The 19143-nt window shown below is 43.8% G+C and overlaps 1 protein-coding gene across 1 annotated transcript in view; it reads right to left on the minus strand.

Moving 5' to 3' along the window:
- JAG1 (jagged canonical Notch ligand 1) overlaps positions 1-427 on the minus strand; it is a 40685-nt gene extending 40258 nt beyond the window's left edge. Inside the window, exon 1 of the mRNA XM_004697829.3 lies at positions 8-427. Coding sequence (XP_004697886.2) covers positions 8-427 — 420 coding nt within the window. The remainder of the gene's footprint in view (positions 1-7) is intronic.
- Positions 428-19143: the final 18716 nt, after the last annotated feature.

The raw sequence follows: 19143 nt of genomic DNA on the forward strand, positions 1-19143 counted from the left end.
GCCCGGCCTGCTTCCCGCGAGCGAGCGAGCGGGCCGCCCAGAGCGCGCTCGGCGGCGGCGGCGAGGCTGGCGCGCTGGCCGCCGTCTGCTCGCCTGGCGGAGGCGACCTGGGCCGGCGCTGCTGGGAACTTTGCACAACTTTCCCGGAGCCAGGCCGGCCGCAGATTCGAGGGGAAGCCGAGCCCGCCCCGCCCCGCCCCCGCGCAGCCCGCGTCTGCGGAGCCCCGAAGGGCTCCCAGCTTCCTTTCCAAACCGCGCCCGGGAGAGCCACCGGGAGACCTGGAGGCGCGGGCGGCGGGGCACGACTCCGACTTGGGGAGGGGCGGGCGCAGCTGCCGATGAGCTCGCGCGCCCACCCCGCGCCCGCCGGGACCCACCCTCCCCGGGCCGCAGTGCCGCATTGCACCTGTAGGCGGCCTCCGAGCATCTCTCTGGGTGGGAAGACACTGGTCGCCTGGCCGCCATCGCTCTCCAGCAGAACTTGGCCGCGCTGGGGTGGCTGGGGAGCTGACACTGTTTTCCACCTGGAGGCGAGCCTCACAGTTACCAGCGACACTCCCAGTCCTAACGAAGGTCACAAGGAACCCGCAGGCTGGCCTAAAGGTCGCCCAGCTCTCGCAGGACTTGCTACAGGGTCTGAAGGACCCGCTTTAGGGAAAGAGTGGTTTCCTTTGACGTTTTGACCCTGATATTGGGTACGTCGTGCCGAAAAGCTTGACTTCGGGGGCTCAGGCCCTCACAAACTAAGACACGATGGACTGTGATGGGTCAAGAGAAAATAGTTCCCTACTGGCTTGGGTTTTGAGAACAAAAAGGGGGCCTTTGGGTATTGTCTCCTTTCTGCTTTGGGTGGAAGGCTCAACGTGGAAAATATTTTCAGTGCCGGATCTCTTTGTGCTGAGGAATAAAATAAGACTACTGACCTCTTCAAATCGTTTCAAAGTCACCAAGGGTACTTGAGCGATATTGGTATGCCAAGAAGTACTTTTTAAAAAGATGCTTCGTTAATGGTGCTCTGCTACCTGATCACTGATGAGAGAAAATCTGTTCTTTGCAATGGTTGCATCCAAGAGGAACACGTTTACAGTTACTTTGGCAGCCTTAGGATGAACCTTCCTCTTAATATGCCTCAGCTCCCTTTTCTCCCCTAATTATTCTAATTGGTAGGCATCTGGTTGTCAACTGTTAATTCCTTCTAGACTTTTCTCACCAACATTTCTATACAAGCTAATCGCCCCTATCTCCTTCCCACTTCTTAAATCTGAGTTGAAGTGCTAGGTAATGGTTAAAAAGCATAATTCACAAAGACTATTGTGGTCTTAAAATACACCTCAGGGCTCCTCATATCCAAACTTGTTTTAATTCTCTCCCTTGTGGCTTATCCTCTGCACATCCCCTTAGGAAGGCGAATAAAGCCAGACCATTAGTTGAGCTTAGATCCAGCCACCTGGCTTGAGAGCTTACCTGAGATTGCAGGTGTCTCTAGGTAGCAATCAGCAGCCTTGGCAAGCAAGGTTGGTTAAGTGATGGGCTGCTAATGGCAAGGTCAGCAGTTCAAACCCACCACTTACTCAGCAGAAGAGAAACGAGGCATTCTTCTGTAAAAAATTAAGACCTCAGAAACCCTGCGGGCCAGTTTTATTCTGACCGCTGTGAGTTGGAATTGACTAGTAGCAATCTAGGCTACTTGTAAACCAGGCTGGGTTCTAGTCCACTAATAGTTTTAGACCCTTTGTGTTGGGCTGCTAACCACACGGTGAACAGTTGGAAATCACCTTAGGAGGAAGACAAGGCTTTCAACTCCCTTAAAGATTTATAGTCTCAGAAACCCAGAGGAACAGTTCTACCCTGTCCTGTGCGGTCGCTATGAATCGGAACCTACTCATGGAAGTGCATTTATTTTATTTTTACAAATAAACAACATGGATTTCACCTGTTCAGCAGGGGTGTCAAATGAATCCCTAATTTAAAAATGTTAATTGTCTTGTCAAATAGCCCACAGTTCTTCACCTTTCTTGACTTGAGAAGCCCTCATCTAGGAGACAGAAACTTTTCAGTACTGTTCTTCCAATTAATCCGCACTCCCCTGCCCCCAACCAGTCATGTTTAGTTTACCCAAACAGACGCTAACCTGCACTTCCTCTCAGTCCTTGGAGAACATGGAAGGACTGCTGAAAGAACTTAAAAGATGGAGGCCCCCTTGGCCTCCACGTGCAAAGGAACATTCCCAAACACCATCCATATAAAAATGGCCTCCTTTAACTTTGGCAGCTACACCTGCAGGAGGCAAGATGCTTTTAGTCTGGGTGAGACTATCTTACCCGGTGCTGAAATCTTCGCATTGGGTACACTGGCCACACAAGATCCCTTTAAGTTGTTGAAAAGGAAGGATGTTACCTTGAGGACTATGGTGCACCTCCCCCAAGCCGTGGTACTTTCAGTTGCCTCATATGCACCTGGAAGTTGGACACTGAATAAGGGAAAGTGAAGAAAAAGAAGTGCATTTGAATTAAGGTGCCGGCAAAGAATATTGAAAGTGGCACGGATACCAAAAGAACAGCTCTGTCTTGTAAAATGTTCCTTCAGCGGCAAGAATGGTGAGAATTCATCTCACATACTTTGGACATGTGATCAGGAGAGATTAGTTCCTGAAGAAGCACATGATGCTTGGCAAGTAGGGCAGTGAAAAAGAAGAAAAGGAAAGCCCTAGGCAAGACAGATGGACACAGCAGCTGCAACAATGGGCTCAAACGTAAGAATAATGGTGAGGCTGTCATAGAACCGAGCAGTGTTCCTTTCTGTGGTACGTTGGGTCCCCGTGAGTCAGAACCAGCGGCACATGACAACAACAACAATAAATCCTTACAGGAGCAAAAAGCTTCATCCTTCTCCCATGGTGACTTCAAACCCCTGGCCATTAGCAGCCTAAGGCATACCCCACTACCCTAACACATCAGGGTTCTTTCCTGTTCATAAAAGGGTAGGACATTGTAAAGAAGTTATTCAGTTTCAAGGAATTATATCAGTGCTGAAGTACTTGAGGTGAAGTGAAAAGATATTTGCAACTTACTCTGAAATTCATACAAAAATTAGAGGAATTGTTTGAGTGTTTATCCATGTAACTATCCCCTCTTAATACATCAGCCAAGAATTTAGTTCAGTTGTCATTGAATTATGCCTACACTCGTGTGTATCAAAGCAGAACTTTGCCTTCATAGTGTTTTCAATCACTCATTTTTTGGAAGGAAATCACCAGGCCTTCCTTCCAAGACATCGCTGGTGGACTCGAACCTCCAACGTCTCTGTTAGAAGAACAGTGCTTAACTGTGTGTACCACCTAGAAACCCCAAAGCAAAAATAGTAAAGTATTAAGGATAAAAGCTAGCTATTAGGTATATGGCTGTTAACTAAAATTCTTTCTAATTTCCATATGTTTGAAGACTTTCATTATAAAATATTGGGTGCGGGTATTGAACAAAGATCTATATTTACATAGTGCCATGAATACAGTGGATAATATAAAAATAAACAATCATTATGGAGTGAAAGGTACCTTTGTAAGGAAATACAGTAATGTAAAGGTTGTAGTCATGAGCAAAGGGTTGGTAGTGGTTTTTCCCCCCCATTTCTTTTTACCCAAATTCCTTTTTTCATTTTAACAAGTGATCAAGAAAGGTTTAAATGATAAAGAACAGTAGAACCAAACCCACTGTCATTTAGGTGATGCCCATTCAAAGCAGCCCTATAGAAAGGGGTCATAGAAAATGCTTTTCACACCTCTTTCTCCCCTCCCCCTGAACATGAAAAGAGGCTAACACTAGTTCTTGAGCCGCTGGCCTTAGATGGAGACTGACATTGGTGGTGCAATGGATTAAGCATCGAGCTGCGAACTGAAGTCAGCATTTCAAATCCATCAACCAATCCTTGGGAGAAAGACACTGGAGACTTAAAAGACTTACAGCCTAGGGAATAGTGCTACAGTCCTGTCGGGTCACGGCGAGTCAGAATCGACTTGATGACTGGGTTTGGTTTGGTGTTAGACATTCCACAGAAGACAGATGTCTTTCTGCCAATTCAGTGGAACCAGTGAATGCTTCTGTGTCCTAAGCATTTCTCTTGTCCCACCTTATTACCATCTTGGAAACTTGGCTGTGTCTCCACTCCGACCCCCCAGGGAACTCTTATCTAACCCCCTATCCAAGGAAGCACAGTATGTGAATATGCATACAACTATCCAATGGATTTATTCTCATTCTGTGTCACAAGAAATTCTGCATTAATAAAAGAACAAAAAGAAACCACTATGGGCAATACATTACACATTAAAATATCGGGAAAAGGTTATAGCTCCCAAAGCAATCATAACCAGGCCACAAATGTATACATTCAAGCATACATTCAGTAAATCCATTTTTTTCAAAGCTTCATTTTACATACACAAGGGATCTGAATTAATTTACTTTGGAAACCAGAAGTATGAATTTCTTACATTATCAAAAGTAATTTTGTCTTGAGTCTCGTTTTAAACCTTGCTTTGGTTTTGTTCTGAGCTGACTTATTTCTGATTTTGCCAGCTCTGCCCCAGTCCTATTTCACACTCTTTATGATACTCTGTTTGACAAACAAATAATAGAAAGTGGCACTGAAAACTCCAAATTCGAGATCTGGGAACCAGAGACTAAAATCAGCATTTTACTCCTAGGATTAAACTCACAAATTCATTTGTAACTATTTTTATGGTTTTACTGGAACAGGGGGCGGGATTCCCCTTTTTAAGTTTCCCTTTTTTTTTTTTAAGATTTGAGACTACTGTTTGAAACCAAGAACCTGGAAGTTGCTATTAATTTGACAGTCCCTAAACCACTACAAATGATTCAGTCTTTTGTGTGGTGCTGATGTCATAAAGTGTCGGTTTTGTGAATGGTACCCAAATGACTAGATATTCTGGTTTAGCAGTTAAAACATATATACACCAAATGGTTCATTTGAACAATTGACTGATCTAAATGCAATTGTTTTCTTTTTTTTAAAAATCATTTTATTGAGAGCTCTTACAGACATCATAACATTTCATAGTTCAATCATATCAGGCAGTATTGTACCATTGCTCTCACAGTCATTTAAAAAAAATCATTTTATTAGGGGCTCATACAACTCTTATCACAATCCATACACACATCAATTGTGTAAAGCGCATTTGTACATTCATTGCCCTCATTATTCTCAAAACTATAATTGCATGTGTGACTGCACCCTTACACACCTTTTCAATGCATACAAAGCTCTGGAAATGGCACTTTCAGAAGCAGGTTGCTTTGGAAACTAACACCCAACTGTTCACACTGTAGGCATCTTTTCATCTCTTATGCCCTTGGATTTTTTCAAACAAATGTTAACCAAAAATCTGCCTCCAGATCTTTTAAACAAAACAAATAGTTGTTGGAATTCAAGTAAAAGAGAGCTAACTATATTCCACTATCTGAGCAAATTTTAAAACATACGTAAGTGTGAGGGGAAGAAAGGTGATTACACCTGCCACAAGCACAAAAGCCATAGGCCTTTGGGTCCCAGCATTTCATGTTTGGGTTAATGTTCCTCAATAAATTACAGTGCTGAGTCTGTGTTTGACATTTTGGTTCTCAAGTCAAACTGGCTAGTTTCTCTAAATTCAAAACTACCAAAAGCATCGAAAGTAGATAGTCCTAATACTTATGTTTAATTTTTTTTTCAAAAAGTAAGTTGTTATTGTTTGTAATATTGTTGTTAGGTCAAGACTGATCAAAGAAGACTAAATTAAAAAAAACATATTGAGTATAGAAATATTGGTACAAGTACTATTCATAAATTTTTCAAATCTTTAGCTATTAGACTGCTACACAGATTTTGACGAGTCACCCAGAAATGATTGCAAAGGAATATAACAGATTCTTTTTCCTTTTGGAAATAAAACTAAGACATAGAAAAATTTAGATGTCTAAATGAGAAAGTTAAATTTTCAAAAAAAGGTTACTGAACTCTACCCACCCCAACCCCCTCAAGGGCAGAGGGAAAACTAGAGTAGTCAGTTACATTATTTCAGGATAGTTTGTCAGCACTTCACGTGAAAAGGAACTGGGGATGCTAATAAATACCCTATCAGTGTAATGTGGTCTCATATGACAATGAAGGAGCCCTGGTGATATAGTAAGCTACATGGGGTTGCTAACCACAAGGTCAGTAGTTCAAACTCACCAGCCACTTTGAGGGAGAAAGATGAGGCTGTCTGCTCCTGTAAATATTCACAGCCTCAAACATTGAAAGAGGCCATTCTAGTGACTAGTTCTCTCATCGCTGTGAGTCAGAATCAGCTCAATAGCCGTGGGTTTGGTCTAGTTGAGCAGGGCAAAGAGCTATTAAGGAGGGTATGGTCCACAACCAAGAAATTGTGTGTGTGTGTGTGTGTGTGTGAGAGAGAGAGAGAGAGTAGGGGTGGGAGGGTTGATTAAGGAATAATGACAGCACCTGCATATCCATCTGGAAGGTTTTGTCCCTCTCTGGGTACAATTTTTTTTAAAAACCATTTTATTAGGGGCTCATACAACTCTTATCACAGTCCATACATATTTCAATTGTGTAAAGCACATTTGTACATTCATTGCCCTCATCATTCTCAAAACATTTGCTCTCCCCTTAAGCCCTTGGTATCAGCTCCTCATTTTCCCTTCCCTCCCTGCTCCCCCCTCCCTCATGAACCCTTGATAATTTATAAATTATTATTTTGTCATATCTTGCCCTGTCTGATGTCTCCCTTCACCCACTTTTCTGTTGTCCGTCCCCGAGGGAGGAGGTCACATATAGATCCTTATAATCGGTTCCCCCTTTCCACCCCACCCTCCTGGTATCGCCATTCACACCACTGGTCCTGAAGGGATCATCTGCCCTGGATTCCCTGTGTTTCCAGTTCCTATCTGTACCAGGGTACATCCTCTGGTCTAGCCAGATTTGTAAGGTAGAATTGGTACAATTTTTTTAATGAGGGATATTGATCAACTAGTATATACCAAGGGGATACAGGAAGATGGCAAAAGGTTTGAAATGGCAGAACTTGAGAGCAAGCAATGGAAGGGCTTGGGGTCTCTGATGTAGAGAAGAGGGAAAAGGAACCACAGCAGCTATGCAGGCACAAGCGCTGACTGGTTGAATGTCCAGTAATGACAGCCTGACACCATCCCATTCTGGTCTCATGGCAAAAGAGGTAGTTTTCATGTAGGCAATTAGCCACATATCCATTACCTCCTATTCCTGACTCTCCTTCCTCCATTATTCCAGGCAAACAGAAACTGGGTGGTCGCTTTCGAGCTTTTAAGACCCCAGGCACTTGGCAATGAATCAGGAGGTAGAGTAGAACCATTAAACATATATTAGGCCAGTTACCTGCAGTGTCCCTGAAACCAGGGCCCTGTACCGCAAAACCCCATGAGGTATTTGGTTGTCGCCTCAGCAGCTACTTGCTTGTTTGATCAATGTTATCAACATACAACATGACATTTATAACTTACACTTTTAACAAATGTATGACTTACGCACATCAACTATGTGACATGTGCAATTATTATGATATGTGCAATTCTACCCTTAATCAACCCGATATTTCTATCACTATTAATCCTCCTTTTCCCACCCGTTTGCTATTAACATTTGGTCTTAATGCATTGGCCTTATCTTTATAGAAGTGAGGTCGTATATTTGTCCTTTTGCAATTGACTTATTTCACTGAGCATAATGTTTTCGAGTCCCATCCATACTGCGGCACATATCAAGACTGCTTTCTGCTAACCGCTGAGTAGTAGTCCGTTGCATGCATGGACCATATTTTGTTTACCCATTCTTCTGTTGATGGGCATTCAGGTTGTTTCCAGCGTTGGCTATTGTCAATAGTGCTGCAATGACTATTTTGAACCTTTGCTTTGAAGTCTTTTGATTATACCTAGGAGTGGAATTGCTGGGTAATATGATAGTTCTCTTTTTCCTCTTTTGCGTATCTGCCACAGTGTTTCCTATAGCACCTTGACCATTTTGCATTTCTACCGCCCAATAGAAGATTTCCAATCCCCGCCCCTCTCCTTGCTTGCCAACATTTGTTATGATTATTATCATGCATCTTAGCCATCCTAGTGTAAGTGTATGAGCCATCATCGACTGGATGGCAGTGAGTTCAGTTTTGCTGTGGTTGGCTAATGACACTGAGCCTCCTTGTATGTGTTCAGTGCCCATTTGAATGTTCTCTTTGTTGGAATGTCTAGTCAAGCCCTGTGCTTATGTTATGATTGGGCTACTTGCCTTTAGTTGTTTAAGTGTCAAAGCTTACAAACATTGTTTTCATAAGAACTGTTCCTTAATACAACATACTCCCTTAGAGATGGTGAGTCCCAGTCACTGAGCATAATCCAAGGTTGCAGTAGACTGCTTGTCAGTTGCAGGGAAGGAAGAGTTGGATAAGAGGCCAAACTGGGTGGGTTCTTAGGAATATCCACATCTGCAAGGCTGTGACAAAATGAATGAGTGAGCTGGGAATTGAGATCTGTACCCACAAAGAGAATCTAGAAGTCAGGTTTTAGACAACTACGATGCCATTTCCACTGACTGAGGAGCAGCAGGTGTGAGAACTGTGCAAGGACCTGTTTGCTTTCTGAACTTGAAGTGATCCATCACTTCATTTCCCAAATGGGCGCCATGAACAAATCAACTCTCAGAGTGGCAGAGGTGGTCATCTTAGCCTTGTTCTCATTACTAGACTCTAACCCAAAGGTTCTCAGCCCTTTCACAGCGGTCGCCCGATACATAACAGTGGCAAAATGACAGCGATGAAGTAGCAACAAAAATAATTTTATGGTTGTGAGCTCACCACAACATGGGGAACTGTATTACAGGGTCACGGCATTAGGAAGGTTGAGAACCACTGCTATAACCCTTGCTTTTCTGAAAGTTGTCTGAGGTCAGCAGCATTGCTATCCCCTGGGAGCTTGGTAGAAATTCAGACTCACAGCCTTATCCCAGACCTTCTGAATCAGAATCCGCAATTTCACAGGGTCTCCAGGTGATTTGCATGCACATCAAGGTTTGAAAAGCGCTGGGCTAATCCGTAGAGTTCGTCATTGTTCTTGTGTTATGTAGAAGTTACTTGTTGTACATCACTAGCAACATACATCATAACCAATACTAGGCATGCCGTCACCTATCCAACACCCTCCCCACCCCAAGAAAAACAAAACAAAACAAATTCACTGCTAGGAAGTAGATGTCTGGACAGAGAACTGTCCTTATGGGTTTCTGAGGCTGTACATCTTTATGGAAGCCAAACGTCTCATCTGCCTCCTTCACCAGAGGCCAGCAGATTTGAACTGCTGACCTTGTGGTTCGCAGCCTAATTCATAAACCCACTGTGCCACCAGGGCTTCTTCTTCATAGGTCAGTGTGCCTTAATATTGAGTTTGAAAAGAACTAATCTAGATGATGAAGGTATGACTTGTTTTACTAACAAACCACTCTAAATATTTCTTTGGATCAGGCTTTAAACAAACCTTGGCAACGTCTTGAGGCTTCAGTGTGTATCAGAGTCGCCTGAAGGGCTTCTTAAACCACAGACATTTAGGTTCTACCTAGGGGTTCAGATTCAATAAACTGGAGGTCAGACTCCAGAATTTGCATATCTATAAGTTTCCAGATAAACCCAACCCAGGGAACCAAACAGAATCACTGACCTAGTAAAACCTAGAATTAGTCAATTCAGCCGTCTTCAGCTTCCTCTTTCCCCGCCCATACAACCCCAGCCCATTTAATTCCTTCAAATGTCTCACCTGCCTTGGGTTTTGACTTTAGTGCCTCTCAAGAAGAATAAGGAATCTGAGCTAAACCAAGCCTATGCTGGGTGCCAGGCAAGTAATGTTACTTTCCTAAATGTAACCCCCACAGGATTGTGATAAAGTTGATATTATCCCTGTCTTATCAATGAGAAAACGGGGATTCAGAAAAGTTATATACTTTTATAATTACTCATCCAGATAAGGGCACATAGGTAGTAAACAGAGGAGCTAAGAGTCAGGGTCAAGTGCCACTAAAGGTTTTGTTCTTTCCAGGATATCTAATGGGATTCTAAACGACCATGTTATTAGAGTGGATGCTTGAATCTCAAACAGGGCTTCTTAGGTTTTTATATATCTATATCTATCTATCTATCTATCTATCTATCTATCTATCTATCTATCTATCTAATCTGAGCATCTGGTTAAAATGAAGGCATTTCTCTCCAGCTTTCATGGGATGCTTATGTTGCTAGTTCATGACCACTCTTGGAGGAGTGAGGTTCTCAGCCCCATTGACATTGGTGTAGAGTCTGGATGTCCCTTGGCAGTAAGTAACGTCCCAAATATCCTTTTAATTGTGTCACACACACAGTCAAATGTTCCTTTAATTGTCCCACTGAAGAATTTGAAGAGGGACTCAAAGGGGAATCTATTAAAAGAATGAGCTGGATGAGGAATAACAGGGCTATAGACTTCTCTCCTGAGTAAGGACCAACATCTTAGGGCAAGAAATTGGGACTTTCAGAATGAGAAAGCCCACTTCTTTTTTTTTAATCGTTTTATTAGGGGCTCATACAACTCTTATCACAATCCATCCATACATCAATTGTGTAAAGCACATTTGTATAGTCATTGCCCTCATCATTCTCAAAACATTTGCTCTCCACTTAAGCCCCTGGCATCAGGTCATTTTTTTTTACCCCTCCTTCCCGCTCCCCCCTCCCTCATGAACCCTTGATAATTTATAAATTATTATTTTGTCATATCTTGCCCTGTCCGACGTCTCCCTTCACCCACTTTTCTGTTGCCCATCCCCCAGGGAGCAGGTCACATGTAGGTCCTTGTAATCGGTTCCCCCTTTCCAACCCACCCTCCCTCTATGCTCCCAGTATCGCCACTCACACTACTGGTCCTGAAGGGATCATTTGCCCTGGATTCCCTGTGTTTCCAGTTCCTATCTGTACCAGTGTACATCCTCTGGTCTAGCCAGACTTGCAAGGTAAAATTCAGATCATGATAGTGGGCAGGGGGAGGAAGCATTTAGGAACTAGAGGAAAGTTGTATTTTTCATCCTTGTTCCATCGCCCCCTGATTGGCTCGTCTCCTCTCTGAGACCCCTCTGCAAGGGGATCTCCAGTGGCCTACAAATGGGCTTTGGGTCTCCACTCCACACTCCCCGCCGCCCCCCCCCATCCCCCCTCATTCACTATGGTAAGATTGTTTGTTCTGATGATGCCTGATACCTAATCCCTTCGACACCTCATGTTCACACAGGCTGGTGTGCTTCTTCCATGTGGACTTTGTTGCTTCTGAGCTAGATGGCCGCTTGTTTACCTTCAAGCCTTTAAGACCCTAGACGCTATATCTTTTGATAGCCAGGCACCATCAGCTTTCTTCACCACATTTGCTGGGAGAAGGCCGGAGGTTTCGGTAAAGTCAAAGTGGCTGGTGTTCTCTCCCACACCCCCTCCTGGCTTCTAGACCCACCTGTTGAGGCCCACATGTTTCCTCTTGAGGGAGGTTTTGAGTTCACCTCTCTCCCCAGCAAGTGTGCAGTCCTTAAAACACCACCATCCTGGGCCAGGCTTTGTTGCCCGATAATGTGAGTTTGAAAAGAAGTCCTCCCTCCCCTCAGAAGGCACCTAAGATAGACTCTTGGAGCTATCCTTCACAGGTATAGCGAGTCACATAGCTCAGCAAATCCTTCATTCTCTCTGAGCAGCTGCTGCTGCTGCAGCCTTGCCCTCCCCAGCCCTCCCCCCACCTCCCCCTCCCCCAGTGGAAACCTGAAAGCTATTCATAGCATTTAATCCAGTTGAAAATCCTCTTCCCTCTCTCACTGAGGCGCAGCCTGCTGAGGTAAACCTGGGATTAATTCCTGTAGCAGGAACGGAAGTGAAAGGTGTCTCATGATTTGACATCCTATCCAGGAGGCTGACTCTTCCCTAATCTAGATGCATGCACTTGTAACCTCTGTCGGAGAATGGTGAAAATGAGGTCTTCCAGGCAAAGTCACGTTTGTGTCCTGGTTTTCACTATGTTCACTTCACAAAAGATGAGACGTAGAGATGAGGGGAAGCTGTGAGTAGGCTTTACTGATGTGTGTGCAAGTCATTCAATTTAAGGACCTATTGTGGTTTTCACAGTTTATCCCAGACATGTTGAAAGGAAACTTTAAGACCATTCTACCCTGTTGCCAATCAAGACCACCTTCTTAGGACCTAAGACCAAAGACAGGTTTTCCTGTTGCCATCAAGTAGTGCGAGTTTTTTTAAGCCAGCTTCTTTTATTAAAAACAAACATAACTTGGACATAAGATACTGTGAAACCATCCAGAATAAGAAGAGTAACCTCTTATTTCAGAACTCCTTGGTACGCTCCCAGACACTCTCGTGTGTCCAGGCAGGGAGAAGGCTCCCCATGAAGGTTCGAAAGGGTGTGGGGTTGGAGAGGGAGCAAAGGGACACGGTTCTTCTCTCCCACACTTCAAACACACCATGGCTTCGGCTTGGTTCAAGACCCAAGCAGAACTTAGGGAACAAATGGACCCTGGTCTGAGGGTGTTGTGGGTTAAGCATCGGTCTGCTAACTGCAAGATTGGTGATTCAAACCCACTAGTCACTGCCAAGAAGAAAGGTGAGTAGTCTGCTTCCACAAGATTTACAGCCGTGGCAGTCTTAAGCAGGAGCTGTTCTCAGAGAATGCTCATAGAGAACCTTCTCTTACATCTCTTACATTCTGACTCATCTGACAATGAGTCAATCTGAACTGGACAGCAGGATGCTTGAGTTTGGATGGCTAAGTCATGGTGGTTTCCTCCTATAGAAGCATTGCTATAAGACCCCATGCACACCTTATCCCCGCTGGCACACAACATATTATGAAACTTGTGCTGAATGAAGGATGGTTCTGAAGGCATACAGTCAAAGTACAAATATAAAGGCTATGCCAGAGGGTTTTATAATGTTGGGGGTACTTGAAAAAGTTAGAGCAGTGGGAGGAATATTAAATGTCCAATATAGTGGTAACAATCTTACCTGCACAGTGAAATAAATTCCTGGGAAACTTTTAAAAAAAAATGCTGATTCTGGTCTTCAACTCCAGGGCTCCTGATTTAAATGGTCTAGGTTACAATGCAGGTACCGAGACTGTTAAAATCTTCCAATCTGTAGCCCAGGTTGACAGCCAGTGCTCTGGCTGAACAAACCGTGTACTAAGCCGATGAATGAATGACACTCCTAGAACCTTGTGTTCCTTAGGAAAGCCTGTCAACTGTATCTCCTAGAGCCACAGGCCAGGACAATTGGGTGGTAAGGAGCTTTTGGGTACATAGCATGGCTGCAGATTTAATAAAAGAAGAAAAAACTGGGTAAATGCCATATGAACATCTGTAAAGAGGATGGGATTGCATAATAGAGGAATTGGAGCAAACAAGACCTTACGAGTAAATGTTTATTGTCGATATTACTTTACAGGTTAAAACTACTTTTACATGCATTTGGCCTAGAACAAAGAGAATAAAAGTCAGCTAGTCTTGGGTTAGAATTGCAGCTCTGCTATTGATTAGCACCCTGATCTTGGGCAACTTTCCTCATCTTTGAAATGAATAATTGTGTCTTCCTGGTCAGGTGATTGGGGAGATCCAATATTTGAAATCCTTAGCTGAGTGCCTGGCATGTGTAAGCTCTCCAGGAATGTTCATGGTCCTTATCATCATCATCATCTTCTTCATTGTTGCTGGCATGGAGACCAATGGTCAGCTTCAATGAAAGGATTTAGGGGGATGAGGAGTGAGTGAAGCTTCTTTGGAGAGAAAGAAGCAAGAAATATAAAATATACCCCAGATACGAAAGCCAGAGCTGGTCTTTAAAAAGACACCGTGACTGATGGCTGCATTTGAATTCTGAGACACTTTATCTACCAAGTAGTCTGGATGTACACCACTTTCAGAGTAAGGGAGGTAGGATTTAAGGTTCTTCCAACCTTATGTACAATAGAATGAAATCTCGCTTGGTCCTGTGCCATCCTCACAATCATTTCTGTATTTGAGCGTCTTCCTAATTTTTTGCGGCCCCATTACAAAGCATGCTCTCCTTCTCCACAGCCTGACCTTTCCTGATGACATGTCCAAAGGATGAAAGATGATGCACTGTCTTCACTTCTGAGGAGCCTCATGGCTGTACTTGTCCCAAGACAGATTTGTTCATTCTGCATTCCATTGTCTGCCAACACTATCATCCCAGGGCATCAATTCTTCTGTTTCCATTTGTATTACCCAGCTTTCATACGCTTGTAAGGTGGTTGAAAGTAGTACAACCTGGGTCAGTGACACCTTTGCTCTGTAACTCTTCCTAGAGACCTTTTGCAGCAGATTTTCTCAATGCAACATCACTTGCTTGCCTGACTGCTGCTTTCATAGACAGTTGTGGATCCAAGTAAAACAAAACCTTTGACAACACAGGCTCTTGGATGAAACGTGACTCAATGAGAGACCGGCAGAGCAGTGTGGAGCAGGTGGAATCAGTGATAGCAAGAGAATCCTGGGTTGTAGTGCATGCACCTGGGAAAGAGGAGGGAGCTGAGTGAGGAGGATAGGATATTGGTTTATGTGTGCCTGAGAGATTGTTGGAAGGTCACAAGCGATAAGAGATAAAGCCACCTTAGGCTCAAATTAAAGATGGTGCTGGAGGGCTCCTCTCCTTGTTTAGATCTGTTGGTCATTAAACCTATGCTGCATTGTCTCAGGAATAATAACAAGGTGAACTTAACATACCCTTATTCCTTTTATAGGCTCAGACCAAGGCACAGGTGACAATGACCATCTCATTACCTCTCCTTTCCACCCTCTCCTACCTATCACCCTGCAATAACCTTGCTTCCAGGCTGACCTCTAACTCTGGCATAGTTCCCCAAGATCTCTTTAGGTCAGTGCAGCTCTCAGTTAAGTGTATCTACAGGAGGCCCACCTTGAAAAATTGTTAAACTAATTGTGTACTTTCCAGCCATGAAGATTCTGAATCAGTAAGTCTGGGTGGGAGTGTAAGAATTGTCCTGTTAACAAGCTCCCGGGTGATGCTGATGTGGATGCTGCTGGTCGCACATCCTCTCACAGGACTCACAAGTGCGTGCACTTTGCCTATTTCCCAAGGAAAGGTGTTGAACTTCAGTGAACGGAAGGGTCTGGTAGTTGCTAGTCTTGCCTCAAATGGAGGTTCTCAAGGGAAGTTTATTAATAGGGCCGAAATGCTGGTTCTTTCGGTGAGGTTTTGCGGAAAGTAGAGTGTAAATCAAAGTTCTTCCAAGATAAGCCACCCATTCTTACTGGGCCATATTTATGCATGTGGGAGATGAAGGTATATGATGAGGATGAGATGTATTATCAAAGTCGTCAGCGTAGAGTCTGCTTTCATGTCAGTGGCTCTCATGAAGGGCTGTGAAAAGGAGAACATCTCTTAATCTTTTTGACAATCTTGATCACTCTGCTGAGCTGCCTTTGGAGTTTGAGTCTCAAGACCAAACACTTTCCACGAGAGATTATTTTCTCTCTCCTGGATCTGCTAGTATGAATCCCTCAAGCTCGCTGCCACCTAGTCAATTCCGACTCAGAGACACCCAGCAACACAGAGTGTGCCCCTGTGAGTTTCTGAGACTAACTAGGTAAGGGAGCAGAAAGCCTCTTCTTCCTCCCACAGAGCAGCTGGTGATTTTGAACTGCTGACACTGTGGTTAGCAGCCCAGTGCATAACCCGTTATGCCGCCAGGGCTTGATTATTTTTTGCTTTTTTTTTTACCGCAGTCTAATCCAAGTGTACAGCTAAAGCAGTGCCTTCTAATTCAGTAAGTGGTTCTGATTTCATCAAACACAGACTTTTGGGGGTTTGGTAAACAAAGGGTATGTAAGGTTCTACCTGTTCTCAAAGACACAAGGGTGTCCTTATACCTTGAGACACTGAGAAATCAGAGCAATCCAGAGTTTAGTGTAAACAAGTCCATCTTAATTCTTGGGATTTTTCAATTGCTTGAATGGCTGAGAAACCTCAGCGTGGAACCGGTTTACCCAATCCGTCTTCCTCTGTGGACTCACCACCTGTCCCAAGGCAGCTGAAATTGAGGGAGGCCTGGTGCCCTTGCAAAAGAGGAGGTTTTTAGGCAATGACTGGAGTTCATTTTGATCTCTATCTTCTGAAACCAGAAACAGTTCATGTGTAACTTTAAAGAAAACTGCGATTTCCCCCCACCCCTTTTTCCTAAAGCAAAGCAGCAATTCGAAGGCAGGATTCTATTAAAAACAGACAAATAATTCCCATTCTTTTCTGGTCCTGCCTATTGTTTTCCTGTTTGTTTGGATTCCCGGATTGAACCCTGCTGGCTAACCCTCTAAAGAGAGGGTGCCGACTGCCACTGTCCTGTGAGGAGACGGTCTTGTAAGGTCCTTGGGGGAATGCATCCTGTTTCGGTCTGAGGCTTTGGGAGGATGTGGGAGAATGTCTCCTGTCTTCCCCATCCAGAGAGCCTTTATTTCCTCTCTATGTTTTGTCTATGGGCTGCTCCAGTCTTCCTACAAGGAAAAATTGGTTGTGAGCCAACACTCAGAGTTCCGAAGCAGTGGTCTGTAGTGGTTGATTTGAAGAGCTCACAACCCTGCCTCCCACCAATTAGCTTACTTCACGTGCACCTCAAAGACCATCATCGGATCTGTTCGTATGCCTTTACAGGCCTGGGCCCTTAGCTGATGAGGCTCTTCATGTAGCACGTCCTTCCACTTCCATGAAAGACATCGCCTAGCCATGGAATGATGGCTCCTTTTGCCCAGGGAGCCCTCACATACCCAGGGCTCCTCATGTCACCGTTGCCCATGACTCAGAGATGGGATGCTCGTTGCCATCTAGTCGTCAAATACTAACTTTCCTTAAAAAGGAAAACAGTCTGGGGTGAAAATAGAGTGATATTGCTACTGTAGTGTGGCTTTGACCCTTCGCTGCCACAGGTCCACAGGCCTGTTCTGGTTCTGACAGAGAGGGATGCCACTCTGCGGTTGATTGCCTTACTCTACAGAGAGGGCACGTTTTACCAGTTCATCTAGATATAGTTAGTTATTCACTCAAGTTCACACATGTTTCCTGAGAAAATTCCTGATGTAGAAATAAAGAGAGGAAACAATTTTTTTCTTAGTTTAACCATGAAGATCCATTGCCGATTAAATATATCTGGTAAAGAATCACTTCTCTTGAGCTTTAAATCAAAACCTCTTTCCCAGAATATCCTAAATGCAAATGGGCAAGTTGCCTTATTTCCAAGTTGCCTTTTCCTGAGGGAGCACAGGAGATGTCCCACACGGGCAGACGTGGGGCTCTGCGCATCCTGATAAAGAGAGGGACTTCGGCGAGCAAAAAATCCAAATAAACAGATTTTCAAACAAACCAGCTTTCCTTTTGGTAGCTGAAAAGGAAACCCCACATCCAGGAGGAATGTAGATCAAAGCAAAGTCTACAAATGATGCAGAAACACATAAAATAACAAACAATCCTGGTGGGAAGAAGGAACTTTGGTAAAAGAATAGGCCTCTTCATATTACACTGAAATTGAATGCAAGATTGCAAAGGAAGATACATGAGTTGGGAATACAAAGCTATAGTTTCTTTCCCCGTTTTTTTTTGTGGGGGGAGAAGGCGGGGCGGGGAGTAGGAGGAGGCGAGGGGTATACCTTTAATAGGTCAGATTGTAAGCCACTAAAAGCAATGGACAAAAGATAGGCCCCTTGTTGGAAATCTTGCCTAGTTTACCTTTTGTGATCGCCTTTGCCTCTTTCTTTCTTGGTAGAGAATGGACAGAATAATGAAACTGTTTTGGCTATCAAAATAGAACCCAAATTATTGATGTTTCTAAGCATTCCACATCAAAAGCTGAACTGTTTTTAATCTAGAACATCTGGTTCCTCTTTAAAAGTGTTCTCAGGTGAGATTTGGATTTATAATTATGGATATGATGCAAATTGTAATTCAGAAGTGGTGATTTCCCCCCCCCTCTGTTCTGAAGTTTATTTGGGCTCGAGTCTCAGTTGCAACAGAGTTTGCAAGGTGTAAAGCCATTCTTGTGACATTTTATTCTTGGGAAATAAGCCCATTTAAATCATATCTATATTCTGATAGTGAGGTGCTAAGTGGCTACTGAAGACGTGGGATGCTATGGCTCTCTATTTAAAAATCAAGATTACTGTCAGTTTTAAGTGTCTTAAACTTTAGGAGAACGATTGGGATGAATACTTGCTAGTGGTAGAGTTCTCGTTAAAGACCCCAATGTGTTAGAAGAACACTTAGTTGAGCTTCCAGCTCAGAGATTGCTTCCATTTGGATAGGGGCTTTGGTGGTCAGTGTTAGGTAATTTTTAGTTACTCGCCCTTCAGGATGTGGTCTGTGGGTCAGCAGCATGGACATCAACTAGGAGCATTTCCTGAAGTATATGCCTAGCAGTGGAATTTGGGGTCTCTGATACACAGGAGTAGTTAAAAAGTATTGCTGCTAGGGTCCTAGTTTTTATCCATGCGTGAGTTTATTTCAAACAAAACTGGTTAAGCATGTCTCTGTCACCCTGATGGCTAAGGCAGGGTATATCTGTAATACACTTCTTTTGGATACATTAGGGTGCCTTCCAATACAAGGTGCCATTAAAACAGTGGCTGTCGAGGGACTCTGCTAAGGTCAGCTCAACTTAAGATGCAGAAGTCGGTTGAAGAAGCTTTTGTGACTGGGTTTGTTGTTATTGTTCTGCCCCCCCTCTGTTTTGTTTGTTTTTGGTGATTCCCAAGGGCTAATCTTGGTAGGTTTTCTCAAAGGGTATAGGGTGACCATGGAGATTATTAGGGAGAAGTTCTGAAACTACATTGGTGAGAATATGTCCAGGCAAGTAACTCCAGGGAATCCCCACCCCACGCCTCTACCCCAAACTGGGCATTCTTCAAGAGTAGCAAACTGTCCTATAAGGATTTTGTTGGGAAACCTTATCCCTTCTGCCCTATAGGCCTGGTCTTGCCCCTGCAGACTTCTCTAAATCTCCAAATTTACAGAACATTTAAAAGGCATGC

The sequence above is a fragment of the Echinops telfairi genome, unplaced genomic scaffold, assembly GCF_000313985.2.
Source record: "Echinops telfairi isolate 266 unplaced genomic scaffold, ASM31398v2 ScPeMD7_5592;HRSCAF=6446, whole genome shotgun sequence".
NCBI lineage: Eukaryota > Metazoa > Chordata > Mammalia > Afrosoricida > Tenrecidae > Echinops > Echinops telfairi.